The sequence below is a fragment of the Pleurodeles waltl genome, chromosome 7, assembly GCF_031143425.1.
Source record: "Pleurodeles waltl isolate 20211129_DDA chromosome 7, aPleWal1.hap1.20221129, whole genome shotgun sequence".
Taxonomy (NCBI): Eukaryota; Metazoa; Chordata; class Amphibia; order Caudata; family Salamandridae; genus Pleurodeles; species Pleurodeles waltl.
This window is the reverse complement of record NC_090446.1, coordinates 1,257,042,675-1,257,060,647: the sequence shown is the minus strand read 5'-3', so window position 1 is coordinate 1,257,060,647 and position 17,973 is coordinate 1,257,042,675. Positions and strand designations below refer to the sequence as shown.

The 17,973-nt window shown below is 41.6% G+C and overlaps 1 protein-coding gene across 1 annotated transcript in view; it reads right to left on the bottom strand.

Annotated features, from left to right (window-relative positions):
• LOC138246144 (germ cell-specific gene 1-like protein) overlaps positions 1-15,947 on the bottom strand; it is a 200,746-nt gene extending 184,799 nt beyond the window's left edge. The window contains exon 1 of the mRNA XM_069200420.1: positions 15,408-15,947. Within this exon, the coding sequence (XP_069056521.1) occupies positions 15,408-15,702 (295 nt within the window). The 5' untranslated portion in view covers positions 15,703-15,947. The remainder of the gene's footprint in view (positions 1-15,407) is intronic.
• Positions 15,948-17,973: the final 2,026 nt, after the last annotated feature.

The window sequence follows — 17,973 nt, the reverse complement described above, 5'->3', positions numbered from 1 at the left end:
TGGAGAGAAAGTGCAGACAGGAGGTGACGAAAAGAAACATAGGAAAAGAAAGGATGCAGGGGAGAAGACAGAGAGGAAAACAGCAGAGAAGGGGTAAAGAGAGAACATTAGAGCAGGGATAAGATGCAGAGAGAGCTAATGAGTACTAGAAGAGAGGCAGAGAGCAGGGTCTGGTTGGAAGGGAAGAGGAAAATGGGTAGGGGAACAGAGACAGAGAAAACAGAAAACAGGTATAGTGGAGAGTATATATTGTTAGAGCAAAGACAGAAGGTATGGTGACCAGAGCAAGGGAAGTGAAAATCGAATGAGGCAGCACAAGTATTGAAAGTGGACCGCACTGGTGGTAGAAATAGGAATGGACCACCTTGGGACAATTTTTGGTAACAGTACTATTCCCTTTTTTTACAGATAAAACAATGGAGCCCCCGTCCACCTTCTGACTAGCAATCCAGATATATGTCATATTTTAAATGACAGCATTTCTACATCTTTTTCTGACTTTTTATACTCTGTTCCTATTGGTTCAGTGAGGAAATGCAGCTCTTTCCGCATTTGTAAGATGCCGATAATGTGCACATGATAACTACTTGGAATAATTCGAAGGCTGGATTGTTTTTTCCTTTTCAATTTTTGAGCCAGGTGTGTAAGTAAATTATTGTATGGTCCGCACATATAATTATTTTTCTCCTGCCTCAACTTAATACTAATCTCTCACCCACTTTCGATTTGTTGCTATCAGTATGTGATATCTCATTGGAACTTATGCCTGGCTTGTTCATCTCCCTCAAATCTATTTACAAAGGTATACAGTGCTTCTTAATTACAAATACATAAAAAAGGAGATTGTTGATTAACCTAGAATCTCTCAAAGATTTGAATAACACGGTCACTCTTGATGATGTTGAGGGAAGAGTGTACCATCGAGCCTCCATCCAAAGTGGTACCCAATTTTTGAACAAGTGCATTCCATCTCATCCTCAGGCAATAGCAATGCTGATGGTTAGTGGTATTTTTTTGTAGTTGAATACATATTTTTACCTACTCTCTTATGTGAACAGCCCGACCGAATTTGTTGATAAAATATATTCAATCCGTCTTAAGTGTTATGTATATTATTTTGGTGTGGGAGATTATACCAAGAGCCAAGTCACCAACAGCGTTCACAAACTGTGCTTTTTTCTCTCATTTTACTATGTTGCAAATCCCTAGTTCCAGGGAGTCACAGAACAACCTGCCTAATGAATACTGATTGGGAGGTCGCAACCTGCCCTGCAAGTAACAGAAGACTAAAATCCCTGTATTTGTGTTCCTAAACCAGATTTTGTTAAAGTTGCCTTTGTTCCTTAACTGAACTGATACTAATAGTCAGTCAGTCAGAAAAACTTCATTCGGCATATTACCATAAAAGTGCACATGCATATATATATATATATATATATATCTCCATAAAAAATACAATACTTATTGCTTAACTCTAAAAACAAACTTCTTCAATCTGCTAATTTACAAAACAAAAAATCCAAACGTGTCCCTTAGACCTTCTAAATCAGGATAATAGTTAATTCTTATAAAATCATATGCAACAATAAAACAGTATTTAAAATTACGTTAACAAATAGTCACATCAACTAATTCATATTGATTTCTAATAGCAATAGCTGATTTGATAAAACTTAAAATAGAACTACACATTTGTTTAGATGAAAGACTTTGTATACCAATCAGTCTTTCCTTATAAGAAAGAGTATGTAAGTTGCGCAAAATTGGTAGTATAAAGGTCTTCCTAGGAGCTGAGTAAAGTGAACAAAATAGAATAAAATGACAAGTACTTTGTTTCGAGAAGTTGTCACGAGGACATGGCGGTAATATATTTTTCCATACACATTTTATTGGAAACGCCACTCTAAAATGAATCATATTAAATCTAAAAAGTACAAGTAAAGAATATAGGGAGGGAAGCGGAAACCAGACAAAATAGGGTTCTATCGAGTTTGAAAATGAAATTTATACATATAACTCAAAGGATCTCAGTTTCTCTGCCACTTGGTATCTAAGATTCGTGACATACTCCTAGTGACAGAATTTTAAAATTTCCTTCACGTTGGCAGGCATAAACTCCGGATTAAGATACATAAACTCCAGGTCCAAATTCCGAAAAAAAATTGAATAAAATTTAACCATGGAATTTTGTTGTAGTTTGCTAACGAAGAACAGTCTTTTACACAGTCCTGTGTTAAAATGGCCACCGGATTTGACCATATTTTTACCCATAGCAAAAGGGGGGCAATGTCTATCAGATCAGTAATGTAGCCGATTCCCAGCTCCTCATGACATATGATATTCGCTACATTCTTGGGTACCATAAGAATCCGATGGAGAAATTTATTCTCTGCCCGTTGTAATGTAATTGAGCTGGTGTATCCCCAAAGGCCCCCCCCATAAATCGCCGCCGAGACACATTTGGATTTATAGAGCGTGATGATCTGACGGACTGGTCTGTGCCCTAGTCTACGAGCAAAGCGAAAAATTGCTTCAACGTTTCTTTCCATTTGTTGGAACTTAAAATTCAAGTGGGGTTTCCATGTCAAAGAGGAACTTAGGTACAAACCTAAATAACAAAAATCTTTTACCTTTGTTAAGGTGTTTCCCCCCCCCCATTTTAAAACATTTAGTATGTGTATTTCTAGGGCCACAGATCATTACATGTGCCTTTTTCAAATTAACTTTCAGATCAAGCTCTTGTGTATACGTTAAAAAAAGATCCAAAAGTGTCTGTAGGCCATTAGCCATACAGGCTATTAAAACAGCATCGTCAGCATACAATAAAATCGGCAATTGTCTAAAACTCATCCTTGGGAAATCCTTACCATTTTGGGCTAAATAACTGTACAAGCCGTTAATGTATAGCAGAAATAAAAAAGGTGCCAAAGTACAACCCTGTCTTACACCCCGATTGGATGCAAGGAGATGGGACCTTTCACCATGTTGACCAAACTGAACTGAGATAGTAAGATCAGAGTATAAATGTTTGATCAGATCCAACAAATCTTGCTCAACCCCCATTGTGTCCATTAGCGCCCACAATTTCACTCTGTTCACCGTGTCAAATGCACTGGATAGGTCTATAAAGGCTAAGTGAATAGATTCCCTTCTAGCAATAACATATTTGCTAAGAATAAGGTGCAAGTTTAGGGCCTGATCCACTGTACCTAATCCAGGCCTAAACCCATATTGAATTGGCAATAGGAATTTGTACTTGCCACCCACTCCTCGAGCCGATTCAAGATGACACACCCCAGGATCTTTGCCGTAGAGTCAATGAGAGAAATGGGTCTGTAACAAAAGGGGTCAAGCCTATTACCTTTTTTAAATATCGGGACAATTATTGCCATTAGCCATGATGAAGGAATAGAGCTTTGAATGGCACTATTCAAAACATTTGTGATTATTGGAACCCACAAATCAGGTAGAGATTTAAATAAGTCCACTGGTACCCCATCAGGGCTGGGGGCTTTCCCTGGTTTCATTTTGTTTATTGCTAAGGCAATCTTGTGTATCTCAAATGAAATTCCACTCCTATTTGGAATGGAAGTAACCAGTGCCGGAGAGCCACATACGTCCGTACCATGATTAGGGTCATTAGTGGACTGAAATACAGATGAAAAATGTTCTACCCAAACCCCCTCTGGTATCAGACCGTCATCCTCCCTATTCTCCTGTCCTGAAAAATATGGATGGTTAATCACCTTCCAAAATTGAGAGGGGTCCCTCAATTCCGTGGCTGCCATGAGATCTTCCCATGCTCTAGTACGTATTTCATTCTTCCTATCCTCAAGGACTGACTTATATCGACCCCTAGCCTGTATAACTAAGTCACGGCTAAATGGAATAGTTTTAATAGCTATTTTAAATCTCTGTGGGCAGCCGTACAGGCAGAGTTAAACCAGCGTTGAGGTTTTACGGCTTTGGAGTGTTCAGCATACGTCAATGCCTCAGAAATAGCGCAACTTAAAGACTCATAAGCAGCTACAAGATAGGCACAAACAGGTTGCAGAGACAAACAAGTATTAATGTGGACCTTATTTTGTGTTATAAACTCCTCATGAAAAGTGTTTCAATTTACTCTCTCCCACTTCATGCGGGGGCCAAAATTTCTTTTAAAGACCACTTTCCCCTTACATTCTATCCTAGGTAAAATTACCCTAGTTTTAAGGGCTAGTTTTATAGTCAAGGGATTATGGTCACTGGCACAGTGGGATATAATCTTAAAATCCACAATTTCACGTTGGAGTGAAGGGCACATAAGGATAAAATCAATAATGCTACCATTCGTGCTCCCTGTATAGGTAGGTATTTTCCTTATCTGACTATTTTAGGAAATCCCTTGCAAAAACCAGGTCAAATTTGTAAATGAAGGAATTCAGAGCGTTACCTAAATTAGAGTGAATAAAATGTGTAAATGACTCTCTGCCTTCTATAGGTGCACCACACATATGAGGTAATTCATGATTACACAACTGAACATTAAAATCTCCAACCCAAATCATATCAGATTCCCTATCCTGAAATTTTCTTGCAGAATCTAAAACGTCCGTTAACTCTTCAAGGCTTCCTGGTAAAGAATTGCACGGAATGTTATTATAAAAATGTAAAAGTAGAATATCCTTATGCCCAGCAATTGATAGTAAAACCACCAGAAAAAAGGCAGAAGACCAAATCAGAGAGACCTCGATTTTTGGAAGTAGTAAAGACACCAGTACCAGGAGCCCACCACTTGCTCTGCCCGCTATGGATGGAAGAGCTGGCTGAAACACAGAATAATAGCCATCCAAATAAAAAGGGGTCATAGACCAAGTTTCTTGGAGACAAATAATATCAGAAGTAGATACAAACTCCAACCATTCTAGGTTTCCAACTTTGGATCGAAGCCCTGCAATGTTCCAACTAATTAAGGATAGAGATTTAATACTTTCCTGGGACTTATTCCTTGGCTCCTTAATGACAGCAATATCTGTTACATCCTGTAATAGTATAACTGGCTCGTCAGACCCTGTTGATAGTGCCAGAGATATGTGCCCTCCCACCATCTCATTCCCCTGCGGAGTATCAATTGGGAACCCCTTCCCCTCCACTTGTCAATCATTAGCATCCAGGGGTGACAGATTTTGATTACCTTCAAAATCGAAGGTGGGGTTCCATGGTGGTACCTTTAACGGAGCTACATTTAATCCATAAGGAACCTTCATAGAGGGAATTGGTAAAACAGTCTGCTCATAGAAAAAACTTAAGGGGCGAATTTGGATCCCACCACCCCCCTTCGCAGACAATGGCAGGGTCACCAGCAGATAGTTAACCAAATGAGGGTTGACAAAATTAATCACTATACAATCACCTTCACATGCTTTTTTAGACAGACCTACCCACTTCACCCTTCTTGCCATAATAATTCTGTTATTTAAGTCATCTTGATATCTAAGTTTTCTCCTCATCCAGTGTGCACATTTCCTTATTAGAGCCCGAGTATCTTCCTTCTGAGAACAATCAAGAGGGGACACATTAGCTAAAACTAAAACATATGGCATACTGTCCGGCGGAAGCTGTAAAACCTCCATTGGAGTGATGAAAGATCCAGGGCTAGAGGCTGTATCAGGTTTCAACAAAGTAGTCGTACTGCCAGTCAGAATAGGCAAAGGGTCTATGGGTAAGTCACCATGAAAGCCACGAGTAGGTTTACCGGGGCCGAAGTCTGATTGGAATCCATTAAGCAATTAACTTGCTGTAAATCTTTAGGATGAGACGCAATTTTCTGGGTAGAAGAAACCACAGGATTTATATCTGTTTTTATAATGCACTGTTGAGACAAAAAGTTAGAAACAGTTTCTTGTAGCTGCTTGAATTTTGAATTAATTAATTATGTTAATTTCTCCTCTAAAGCCACGAAAAGCGGTTTGAGAATTTGGTCCAAGTTGGGCAGAGAGTTATCATTTAAATTCCTACTATCTGAACCCAATTCTCCTGATGGTAGACCTGTCGTGGACAAGTGATCAACCGGGGCGTCCAAAGATGAAGAAATAGGTTCCTTAGCCCTCGGCGCTTGTTTGAACAGCTTGGTGCTTTTACGATGACCTCCAGCTTTCCTTTTTTTAGGAGGAGGGGAGATAGCAGCTAAGTGTTCTTTAGTGGCTTCATTACATACATTAGGGGACTGTAGGGAGTACGAAACATTAATTTTATCTTTAGATTGAGGCAGACCAAAATTGGAAGGGGCAGTTAAAGAATCTGTAGACTGTATATAAACCATAGGCTCTGAAGGGATTCTTTGAGTTAAATTGTTGGCCACCCCAATCCTTTCTTCTACTTGACCAATTTCAGTTTCAATGGCCCCAATAACTGTAGATAAATAGCTGGTTATTGATGATTGAATTGGCACAGCATGTACTCCTTCAGCCCCAGATGTGATGTTCTTCCTTTTGCCCATCATGTTCAAATGATAATAGGGCAGAACGCCCAAAATTAACCAAAACAAACAGTAATAAGGCACAAAAGGTGCTGTGTAACGGTTTAAATACGTAAATAGATAAACTACTCAGATAGCAGGACAAGAATATGGCTTACTTCTCCTCTCGTACTTGAATGCTGGACACTCAATGCCTCCTGGTCTGCAAGTCTCAGAGGGGGGGCCGAGCCCGGCCTCAACCGGTCACAGACGGTCACAGGACGGGCCCGCCCTTGGCCTGGGCTTTGCCTGGGTGTGTACCGCGCGTGTCCCGTGAAGCGGGTTGCGCTTTCCAAGTTTAAAGGGGCCAAAGGTCCCGCCCCCGCAGCAAGCCGGTCTCCAATAGCGCGTCCCGTGAAGCGGGCACGCTTTCCAAGTTTAAAGGGGCCAAAGGTCCCGCCCCCGCCCCCGCAGCAAGCCGGTTTCCAATAGCGCATCCCACAAAGCGGGCGCGCTTTCCAAGTTTAAAGTGTCCAAGTTTAAAGGGGCCAAAGGTCCCGCCCCCACAGCAAGCCGGTCTCCAATAGCGCGTCCTGCAAAGCGGGCGTGCTTTCCAAGTTTAAAGGGGCCAAAGGTCCCGCCCCCGCAGCAAGCCGGTCTCCAATAGCGCGTCCTGCGAAGCAGGCGCGCTTTCCAAGTTTAAAGGGGCCAAAGGTCCCGCCCCCGCAGCAAGCCGGTCTCCAATAGCGCGTCCCGCAAAGTGGGCGCGCCTTCCAAGTTTAAAGGGGCCAAAGGTCCCGCCCCCGCAGCAAGACGGTCTCCAATAGCGCGATACTAATATATATATATTTTCTAAAACTACTTTTTGGCAGTACATCAAGCATGAAGGGGATCAGGCAGTTGGCCTTTGAACCACTGCCTCCTCCACCCAATGTTACTTACCACAATTTCCAAATACGAAGCTGTTGAAAGGGGACATGTTTCTTTTTGTAAAGCAGTAACCACCTCCTTTGAGGAGTCACTAAACGTTACATACCTTTGATACATACATTACTGAGTCACAGTTGGGAGGGAACTACCTCTTCACACTCTATCCTGTTTACGATTGGTAAGTGTTGGTAAAATTGTGCAAGTAAGAAATGTTTTTCATCTTGCATAACTGGATTATTCATTAGCAAAAACATATTTTTTGTCTCACATTCCGTGATTTAGCTAAACATAGAGTTTGTGTTGTGAAAAAATAGTTTTGTACTCAAGACTCAAAGTTGCTTCAGAAAATTGAGTGATTTTTCACACACACAAATATTGTTTCTCCATCAACTACTAGTAGTATCACATGTGTTTCATTTTTGACTTGCAAGTGTTGATCTGATATACTCAATATTTAACCAGGCTCCACTGACCAACTCTTCTCTGCCTGCCCTCCATCTCCTGTTCACCCTCTGAGCAAACTAATTTACATCCCACTTCATGCAATCCGTGTGTTTCTTACTTACACCTCCCCTTCTTGGATATCTTTAGAGCAGTCTGTTTCATGGGACCTGTCTATCACAGATGCACCAAAAGGTACCTTTATGGGGAAAAGGTTTGGGTCGGACTCACAAAGTGATTAGGAAACTAGATCATTGCTTGCATCAATACTGTAGCTCTCGCCAGCATTTACTCCCAGGTGGATTCTCTATAAGTTACTTGTGGGACTCCTGTGAGTTTTATACGTCACATATGCATAACTTTGCTCTTGCATTTTTATCCCTGCAAGATCTTGGCAAGGTTATTACAGAGTTCTTTTATTAATTGTACCTGAAATTTTAGTCGTACTTAGCTGATATCAGTAATCTACGAATGCACTTGGAATGCAACACACATTCTTTACTAGATAGATAGATAGATAGATAGATAGATAGATAGATAGATAGATAGATAGAGACAGAACCTGCCTAGGGTGCTGGCCTGGCTTCAGACACTAACCTCTATCATGCAAAACCCTGGTTTGACGTTGTTTGTCCACAGCATTCGCCCTCAGTGCTCTTGTCAAATAATCAAGAATCAAGCGAACCATGAAAGTAATTCCAGCAGATACAGCACACCCTACATTCAAGTGACCTTACATTTGATTTAAAACCAAGTTAACGCCTATCTCTGCCTCCAGATTCCCCTCTTTATGTAAAGGATCAAGGCACTCTAGTGCAAGGGGACTACTTCGGTTTTAGGGTGCTTTCTTAATGTTCCAATTGCTTCATAAACTTTAGTTTAAAATGGTTTCGTCTCTACCCCCACCCCCGAGTCACTGCCACCACCAATTTGTGAAAAAAACAATGGAATACTATCTGGAGGCATAACTGAAAGTCGGAATTGCTGAACTGACAACAAAAACAATTATCTGGCTTAAACTATCTACTTAACATTCTTTTTTTTAAATAAAAAGAAAATTCTACCTTTCCCTTCATCAACTTTGTTTCTACGTATATGATGTGTAAAATGATACTCGACCATCACATTTGTCTGTATTATTGGTATCTGTTGGACCTGGCTTTATGACAGGGTCATCCCCAAACTTTTTGCCTCCTTCCTCCTATTTTTTCTGACCTGTTGTTGTTGGCTTTTGACCTCTGGGCACTTTATCACTGCTAACCAGTGCTGAAGTGCATATGCTCTCTGTGTAAATGGTACTATTGATTGGTTTATCCATGAGTGGCTATTTAATTTACTTATAAGTCCCTAGTAGAGTGCACTATATGTGCCTAGGGCCTGTAGATTAAATGCTGCTAGTGGGCCTGCAGCACTGGTTGTGCCACCCACTTCAGTAGCCCCTTAACCTTGTCTCAGGCCTGCCATTGCAAGGCCTGTGTGTGCAGTTTCACTGCCACTTCGACTTGGCATTTAAAAGTACTTGCCAAGCCGAGAACTCCCCTTTTTCTACATATAAGTCATCCCTAATGTGTGCCCTAGGTAACCCCTAGAGCAGGGTGCTGTGTAGGTAAAAGGCAGGACATGTACCTGTGTAGTTATATGTCCTGGTAGTGTAAAACTCCTAAATTCGTTTTTACACTACTGTGAGGCCTGCTCCGTTCATAGGCTAACATTGGGGCTGCCCTCATACACTGTTGAAGTGGCAGCTGCTGATCTGAAAGGAGCAGGAAGGTCATATTTAGTATGGCCAGAATGGTAATATAAAGTCCAGCTGACTGTTGAAGTCGGATTTAATACTACTATTCTAGAAATGCCACTTTTAGAAAGTGAGCATTTCTTTGCCCTAAAATCTTGTTGTGCCCTTCAATCCACGTCTGGCTAGGTTTAGTTGACAGCTCCTTGTGCATTCACTCAGACACACCCCAAACACAGGGTACTCAGCCTCACCTGCATACATCTGCATTTTGAATGGGTCTTCCTGGGCTGGGAGGGTCGAGTGCCTGCCCTCACACAAAGGACTGCCACACCCCCTACTGGGACTCTGGCAGACAGGATTGAACTGAAAGGGGGCTTGGTGCATTTCTAAGACACTCTTTGAAGTCACCCCCACTTCAAAGGCACAACTTAGTATAAAACAGGGCCTCTGCCCTACCTCATCAGACACTTGCTGGAGAAGAAACCTGAACCAGAAACTACATCCTGACAAGAAGAACTGCCTGGCTGCTCAAAGGACTCACCTGTCTGCTTTCTACAAAGGACTGCTGCCTTGCTGTTGGCCTGCTGCCTTGCTGAACTCTTGCCTGGCTGTGAAAGTGCTCTCCAAGTGCTTGGATAGAGCTTGCCTCCTGTTCCCTGAAGTCTCAGGACCAAAAAGACTTCTCTTTTTCACTTGGACGCTCTGTGCGATGAAATTTTAGACGCACAGCTTGTTCCGCGGCAAGAAAAACGCCGCACACCGACGCTGATCGACGCGACGCCTTCGGGACGACCGAAACTTTGACGCACGGCCTCGCAAGGACAACGCCGCCCGACTTCAAAGGAGAAATCTACGCGACGCCTGCCGTGAGATCGAAACTTCGACGCGCAGCCCCACAGAACGACGCACAGCCGGAAAACAAGCAGGAAAATCCACGCACAGACCCGGGACATCTGGTAAACCCCGCGATCCACAGAAAGAGACTGTCCGCGCGCCGGAAAACGACGCACGACTTCCCCGCGTGAAAAATAACAACGCAAGTCCATGTGTGCTGGGGAGAAATCGACGCACACACCAGTTTTCCACGTATCTCTTCTCCTGTGGCCCTCTGAGGAGATTTTCCACCAGAAACCAGGTACTTTGTGCTTGAAAGAGACTTTGTTTGCTTTTTAAAGACTTAAGTCACTTTATATCACTTTCCAGTGATATCTTTAGAAATTCATATTGCAACTTTGATCGTTTTGACCTGAAAATACCCAGATAAATATTATATATTTTTCTAAACACTGTGTGGTGTATTTTTGTGGTGTTATATTATGGTGTTGTATGATTTATTGCACAAATGCTTTACACATTGCCTTCGAAGTTGAGCCTGACTGGTCGTGCCAAGCTACCAGAGGGTGGGCACAGGCTGATTTTGGATTGTGTGTGACTTACCCTGACTAGAGTGAGGGTTCTTGCTTGGACAGAGGGCAAACTAACTGCCAACCAAAAACCCCATTTCTAACAGTATCATTTTTTTAAAAGTAAAATGAAGTTGGAAACTCGGGCAGTAACTTCACTTGACACCCTATGTATATTGAAAGAGAGAGGATTGGATTGGAGGTACATTTTTAAGGAGGCAGTATTTATTTGCCAAAATACCGATTTTAACAGACTCTGCCATTTCAACCACTGTAAATGCAGGCGGTGTTGCTCTTCTCACTGGCGTCTTCAGCACAGCGCCACAGGCTGCCACACCTTCCACACACGATGTGCAGATGCTTCTGAAATGCTGGTGACCAGCGCCTCTAGACTCGGCCATGACGTTACTAATGGCAATAATGGTGATATCATCGGTGAATGTGTGATCGAATATCGAGTCTACTTTTAAAACTTGAAAAGTTAACACATTATTCAAATGATAGAATTTACTCCAATTAAAGACTGACAAGCTTGCTGTTTGTTGTCAGTCAGCTGCACAATGGACGTGTTGTCTTTCTGTAGGGTACTTGGTTGGCGTCAGTGAGCTGATGAGAAGACTTGTACATCTGAAAACTGTCAACTGTCAACTTCTAGGCACTTCCAGGCTTAACTATTTCGGCGTATTACCTAATACTGGCGTGTGGCCGTTTTCCAAGTCCTCGGAATTTCGTCTGATAAGGAACGGGAAGAAGAGGAAGATGAACTGATTTCCACAGGGTCACACAAATGTGATGCTGTGGAGTATTCCAAGCAGTGTGAAGAGGCCAGAACTGCAAAGTGGACACTGGACCACAGCACCTCAAAAGGTGACCTCCTAAGAACAGGTTCTCTGTAAGAGTAATTTAATTGCCCAATGCTGAGCCTGGTCCGATGCGTTTAATCATTGAATAGTCAAATATTATTAACTGTTTTAGACTAATGAGAAATAGCACTAGGAGATGCTGCTGCGCACAGGCATCTACGTATGTGGATGTATGAAGAGTAAACATAGCAACAGCACAATAGAGCACTGTGGGTTACAAGGTCACATTGGTCAGATGAGTACAAGGATCCTAGGACAGGCACAGGGGCAGAGTGAAGAGCCATTGGAGCCTGTGTATTTCTGGTTATATCATTGAGAGTGAGCTAATGGCAGCACAAGCCCAGAACAAAAGTGCAATGATCAAGCATTTACAGATTGTTGATGTTTAAAGAGTAGAGTCTTCAATTCTTTGATGAAGCCAAGGTTTGGCGGTGCTTGGCCGACTTTGATAAGTTAAGAAAGGAACAATCTTTGCCATGATCTATGCCATGGATGAGCTATATTTCCTTTTCAGAGTCTTGCAGTCTGAGTTTTACTTCCTACCCATCCACAAATAAGAAAGGTCCTGTCAGTAGAAGGTGGTGGGGTGGAGTAATTGTCCTGGACTTGCACTTGTCCAAAGACAGTACACTCGTGGTACTAGGAAAAGTTTGCCAACCAAGATGTGCAAACCTCACACCTAATATTTTGTGAACTACCTTTTATTTTGCAATGTACTAATCAGTGACATTGGACATGTATATTTGTAGAGGGTCGTAAAAATCCTATCTCATGAATATTTATAATACAGTTTATATTTTGCCATCCATAAAGAATGGCAGTAAATACAGAGATGGAGGCCATGAAGGATAGCAGACCGCCATCCTTGCATTCTCATTCCTAGTATGTCAACATTTTTTTAAAGAGACTAGTGCTTCTTTAAAAAAATATATATATGCTGGGATGATAAAGAGAAAATGAGGGACACTGTTTTTCCCCTTTTGGGGAATCTAATTGGAATACTAAAAGCAGTGCTTTAAATGGAAAAATAGAAGTGCAGGTACTCTGTGATAGAGTACCTGCTTGTTTCCGAGAAGTGCCGGTACTCTCCAATTAAAAGTATTACGTTTATCTTGAGATATGCCGGTACTCTCCCTCTCAAAATAAAAAAGTGCCGGTACTCAGTACCGGAGAGTACCGGCCCATTTAAAGCACTGACTAAAAGGACAAAGGGTAACCCTATCCTTTAATTTGGATACGTGCTTCTACATTGGAATCACAATGCGAAAGTACTATTCAGCCACTGAATTCTGGCCTTCATTTTCTTCCCATGGAACAAGCCTTACTGGGTTAGGGGTCTCTCATTCTTGGACATCTGAATTCTATTTTATTGTACCCATTGAGATGAGACGGACAATCTCTGGGTTCTAACCCTTTGGTCAATAAATGCTGGGACGATGTCTGGGAACATGAGTGGGTCACTGCACCACTGTCTGCACCCCAACATTCACAAAGGGGAAGTTGTCCCTCGAAGATAGCTTCCACTCTGAAAACCAGTAAGCAACTCAACTCGAGTGTAAATAACTAAGTAATCGTTTGTGGCTGTTATTTCTACCACAAACCAGTATTTGCGGTCCCCCTACACTCCGCCATAGTTATCATTGGTGCAGCAGGTTCAGTGGCACTGGGGGCCAGAGCCCTCAGTGACCCCTAGAACCATGATAATTGTGTTATTTTACTTGTCCAACAGCTGCCTAAGGGGCCAGTTCCCTAGTTTGCAGCTTGGCCCATTGCATCTTTGCTCTACTATTGTACATCTCACTGTAACTCACAAATTGAAGGACGAGGCCCCATTCATGCGCATCCTATTCGCAATTCGGAAATGGTTACAAAACCTCCTTTGAGAGTCGGAGTGATTTTTCTGAATTGCAAAAGGGGGTTTGTATTTTTCAAAAATGTATTTCGCAGTTGCAAATTCTGTGTTTTTATGATTCCAACCAAAAATACCATTATAAGTAAACTTAATTGTTTCCGAAATGACTACTTTCTTTCATACTTAGGGTGTGAAAACGTCTGACATATTTTTCTGTAGAGGCATTCGTTTAACTTAAATATAAGTTTTGTTCAGTTCAATGTTCTGTTAGCCCAGTGACCCTTATTCAACATTAAAAAGCGAATTTGTACAACACAGACAAAGACCTATTGACTTATTGGGAAAGTTCAGCTATGCTTGATGTTCTGGAAGAAATATTCATTTGGCAGCACCTGAGGAAGTAGATTGGAATGACCAGGGACCTAGCTATGCAGACAGCAATTGGAACATAATCTTCCCGACCAATCGAGTGCCTCTGTTTCACAAACACTTTTAGAAATACTCTAAGACACAGATTGTCGTGCATTACATCGTTCTTTATATAACAGGGAGACATGTAAAAATGTCTTATATGTACTGGCCTAAATAATTATCGTAGAAAATAAAACATTACAGTATTTTCCTGCTGCTGTTTTTTTTTTGCAAACCTAGAACAGTCGCCTTGCTGATGATATGTTGTGCTTGCCACTATAGTCACTTCACACCGCTTACCAACCACTACATTAGATAAGTGGACGACCACCTTTGGCTTTGATCGATAGAATCGATAGTTATGGCCTGATTTAGAGTTTGGCAGGTGGGATAGTCCAACACAACTGTTATGGACATCTAGTATTCTGTATTACAAGGGCATTATATATTATGGCACTTATAATACGGAGGAATATGTAGTGTGTAGTATCCCATACACCAAACTCTAAATTAGGCCATTAGAATAAAGAAACCTTTCAAGGAATTGTTTCGTGATTACAGATGAAGAAACAATATGGATTACCGCGGTAAGGATCTAGCCTAGGAACATTAGTGACATCATTTTGATATATGAATGTAATATTGTATAAGTAACTGCAATAGTGATGACCCTGCACTGTGCTTCAATGTATCTAGGCAACGGTGACCGGGCGCTACAGAGCAGTCTACACTTGCCCAGTCTTGTTATTTCTCGAAACAACATACACATATTCATAAAATTGCTTAACTTTGGTTTCACTCTTGAAACCCAAGCAGTCTCCAAAATTAGCATTTAGATTAAATATTCTCATCATAGCCATGTCAACCACTTTTAAAAATGTTCCAAGTGTCACATGTTGCTGGTTGTGGGAATGTATTATCTCTGTTTTGCTTGACAGCACGTGAATATATCAATAGAAAAACAATAGCCATGCATATCATTGAAAAATGAAAACATTTGTTTGTCAGACTCATGAATGAATGTCTTGTTGATTTTTAACATGATTCGATTTCAACTGTAAAGTAGTTCCATTATTCATTTGCCACACGCTCCTGACCTAGAAGAAATGTAATGGGTGTGCTCCTTGCAGCTGAAGGCACATTCATCAGCCGGCACAGACTTGCTCCTAAGCAAACACGTCGCCCATGCTTCAATGATAGGCAAAGGTGATTCAAAGCAAATGGTGAGGCACATCATAAGACTATGACATCAGCATAATTACAGACTTAAGAGCGAGTCTAAACAAGTCATCTATCCCACATCTTTTAACGGGCCGGGTAGCAGATTTTCACTTACCGCTGCTCCCAAAGATCTCCTCGCAGGAGTACCAAATCCCAGCGTGGAAGTGTCGTTGGATGAATTTGTCATCGCCAGCTTCCCAGGTGTACTGGACCACGCTGCTGTCGTTCGAGTCCGAGCTGTTGACTCGAATGCAGTAGGTCTCGCGCTCTTTCACCTTGCTGGTGCAGATGGGTTTGGGAACCTTCCTGGTCCCTTGACACCAGTAACTGCTGGTGAAGGCGGTGATGGCGAAAATGAGTGAGAGAATATTCAGAGTGAGAGCGATCGATGCTCTGTGCCTCCTGTCCATCCCCGTAACACCGCGAAGCGAAGCCCTGGCGCAGCGAGGAGGCAAGGAGACTGAGAACCCGCCGAAGCACCTGCTCCAAGTGCCTTCGCTCTACTGTCATAAGCAGTCACTTGGTGGAAAGCGGGTTGCTTAATTTGCTTTCAGCCAATGAAATTCTTAGCAAGTGAAATTATTCACAGCTTGAAATATACCAGAAAACCAAGAGTACCGATTCATTTTCTTTCAGCACATATGGAGGCAGAAGTAGCAACAATGAACTTTAAAAAAAGAAAGAAATTAAAAAACAATGCTGAATTTTCCATTAAGAGAAAACAAACCTTAATAACAATGGTTTTACAATGGAATGCGGGAAATGACTGCATGTCACTGACTTATTAACCCCAGAAGATCAGCCACTGGAACTATTAACCCCGAAGCCTATTTGGAGACTGACACAACTGGTGCGGAAGGGGTCCCCTCGTTACCTCGCTTTATTAAAATAGAGCTCCGCTTGCAGCTTTACTAGGTTTCTCCTGAAACAAGAGATAATCCCTGATCAGCTGGAGGGAAGGGCAAGGAAGTATTTCAATCAAGGCACTTGTACAATGTCTCGCGCCACTCTGCGTCCTCTGCGCTTTGGGGATTTAGCATCCAATCAGCTCCTAGACTGTTCTTGTCTGTCTGAGCCGTGATTGGGATGCGAGGGTCAGTCTTTCCGGAGGGAGAAGTATTCCGCGAGGAACCGGGTAGTTACAATATTTTTAGTGATGGGCAGAGGTTGTTTGTTCGATTTTAAAAGAGATTTAGCATGCACGAGGGTTCGATCGCTTCATCTGGGGAACAACTATCATGTCAACTATTCGGAAGATTGATGGGATGTACTGGAACTTTAATCAGTTTTAGTCTTTCCGAGTGCTAGTGTGCATTGGCTAATGTTATACTTATACAGCTCTTTTAGGAGCAGGGATAAGGAGTAGAGGAATTCACATATGTGGGGACACGAATTATAATTAAAATAAGCATTTACCAGGCAACTAATACTTTTTTTTGTTTTGTTTTAGCAAAAACAAGCATTGACAAAGCCAGCAGGTCTACTTTTTAATTTGTACACGGAGACGTGTAAATGATGGTTTTAATGGAGAGGGTGATTTAATGGAGAAAAGGCTCATAATCGAGCTATTGACGGAGAAGAGGCTTTAAGAAGAAGGAGGCAATATAGGTGAAATGATGTAAAATAACCTTATTATACTAGTAGCAAGGTAGTAGTGCTAAATTATTTATTGCTACATTCATTGCAAACGGTAGGACACGTAGCATATTTACCTATAAACTCAGTAAAAAAGTAAACATGATGGTTCTAAAATATGTATACTTTGTTATGTGGGGTTTTCAGTATTACAAGTAAAACGTTGCTTATATAATATATGTATGGAAAGGTATATATGTACCAGTCCATGTAGAAAGCACTTCTGTTACATTAAATTGGAAAGAGTACATTAAGGCACATATGAAAAAGATGTTTGCAGACTCTAATATTATACAAAAGAACTACATATTAAGTAATAGCCGATGTTGATTTCCTGCACTCATAGAATCTTAAATTGCTGCTGTAAATTATGCCATATATTATATGTGCGTGATAAGCATCAACCCCATAAAATGTCTTCTAACTCTTCTTTTTGTTGGGGAAACTTCCCCTTGTACTTCGAAAGCTGTACCAAGGCCTGGACTGGGAACCCAAAGCCAGCCCTGGCAAATTTTATTAGACCAACCCCCATACGGTGCATAGCGAGTGAGCCTGACCACTATAATGAGGCTTGAGGGATACACCCCCAAGAAAATGTGGGAAAAATGACAACGGTGCATTCTATTCTTTATTAGGGTTCTTCAATTATTCCCTCAGCAGCACCCTCTAACAGTGCCTCTCATCTCTGCCTAGCCTCTCTCTCACATGTGTTTCATTTGTTTTATGTATCTCTCTTACCAGCGTAGGGTGTTGGAGCACTTTACATGACACACACACACAGAGATAATGACTCACACAAGTGTAAATCAGTGTATAGAAAATGTTGACAAAGGGGACTACAAGGCGTAGGATCCACATCATCCATACTGGTAGACATTTTGTAAGAGTGCTAGTTCTGGGGAAGCATAAACTCAGGATTCAGAACATAACACACTGGTTAGGGTTGAGTTTACTTATAGTTTATTTCTACCCAAACAAACAATTTTTAGAAACATTAGGACAATCAAAGATCGTGAAAACATAACTTTCTAACATGTTCCATGCAG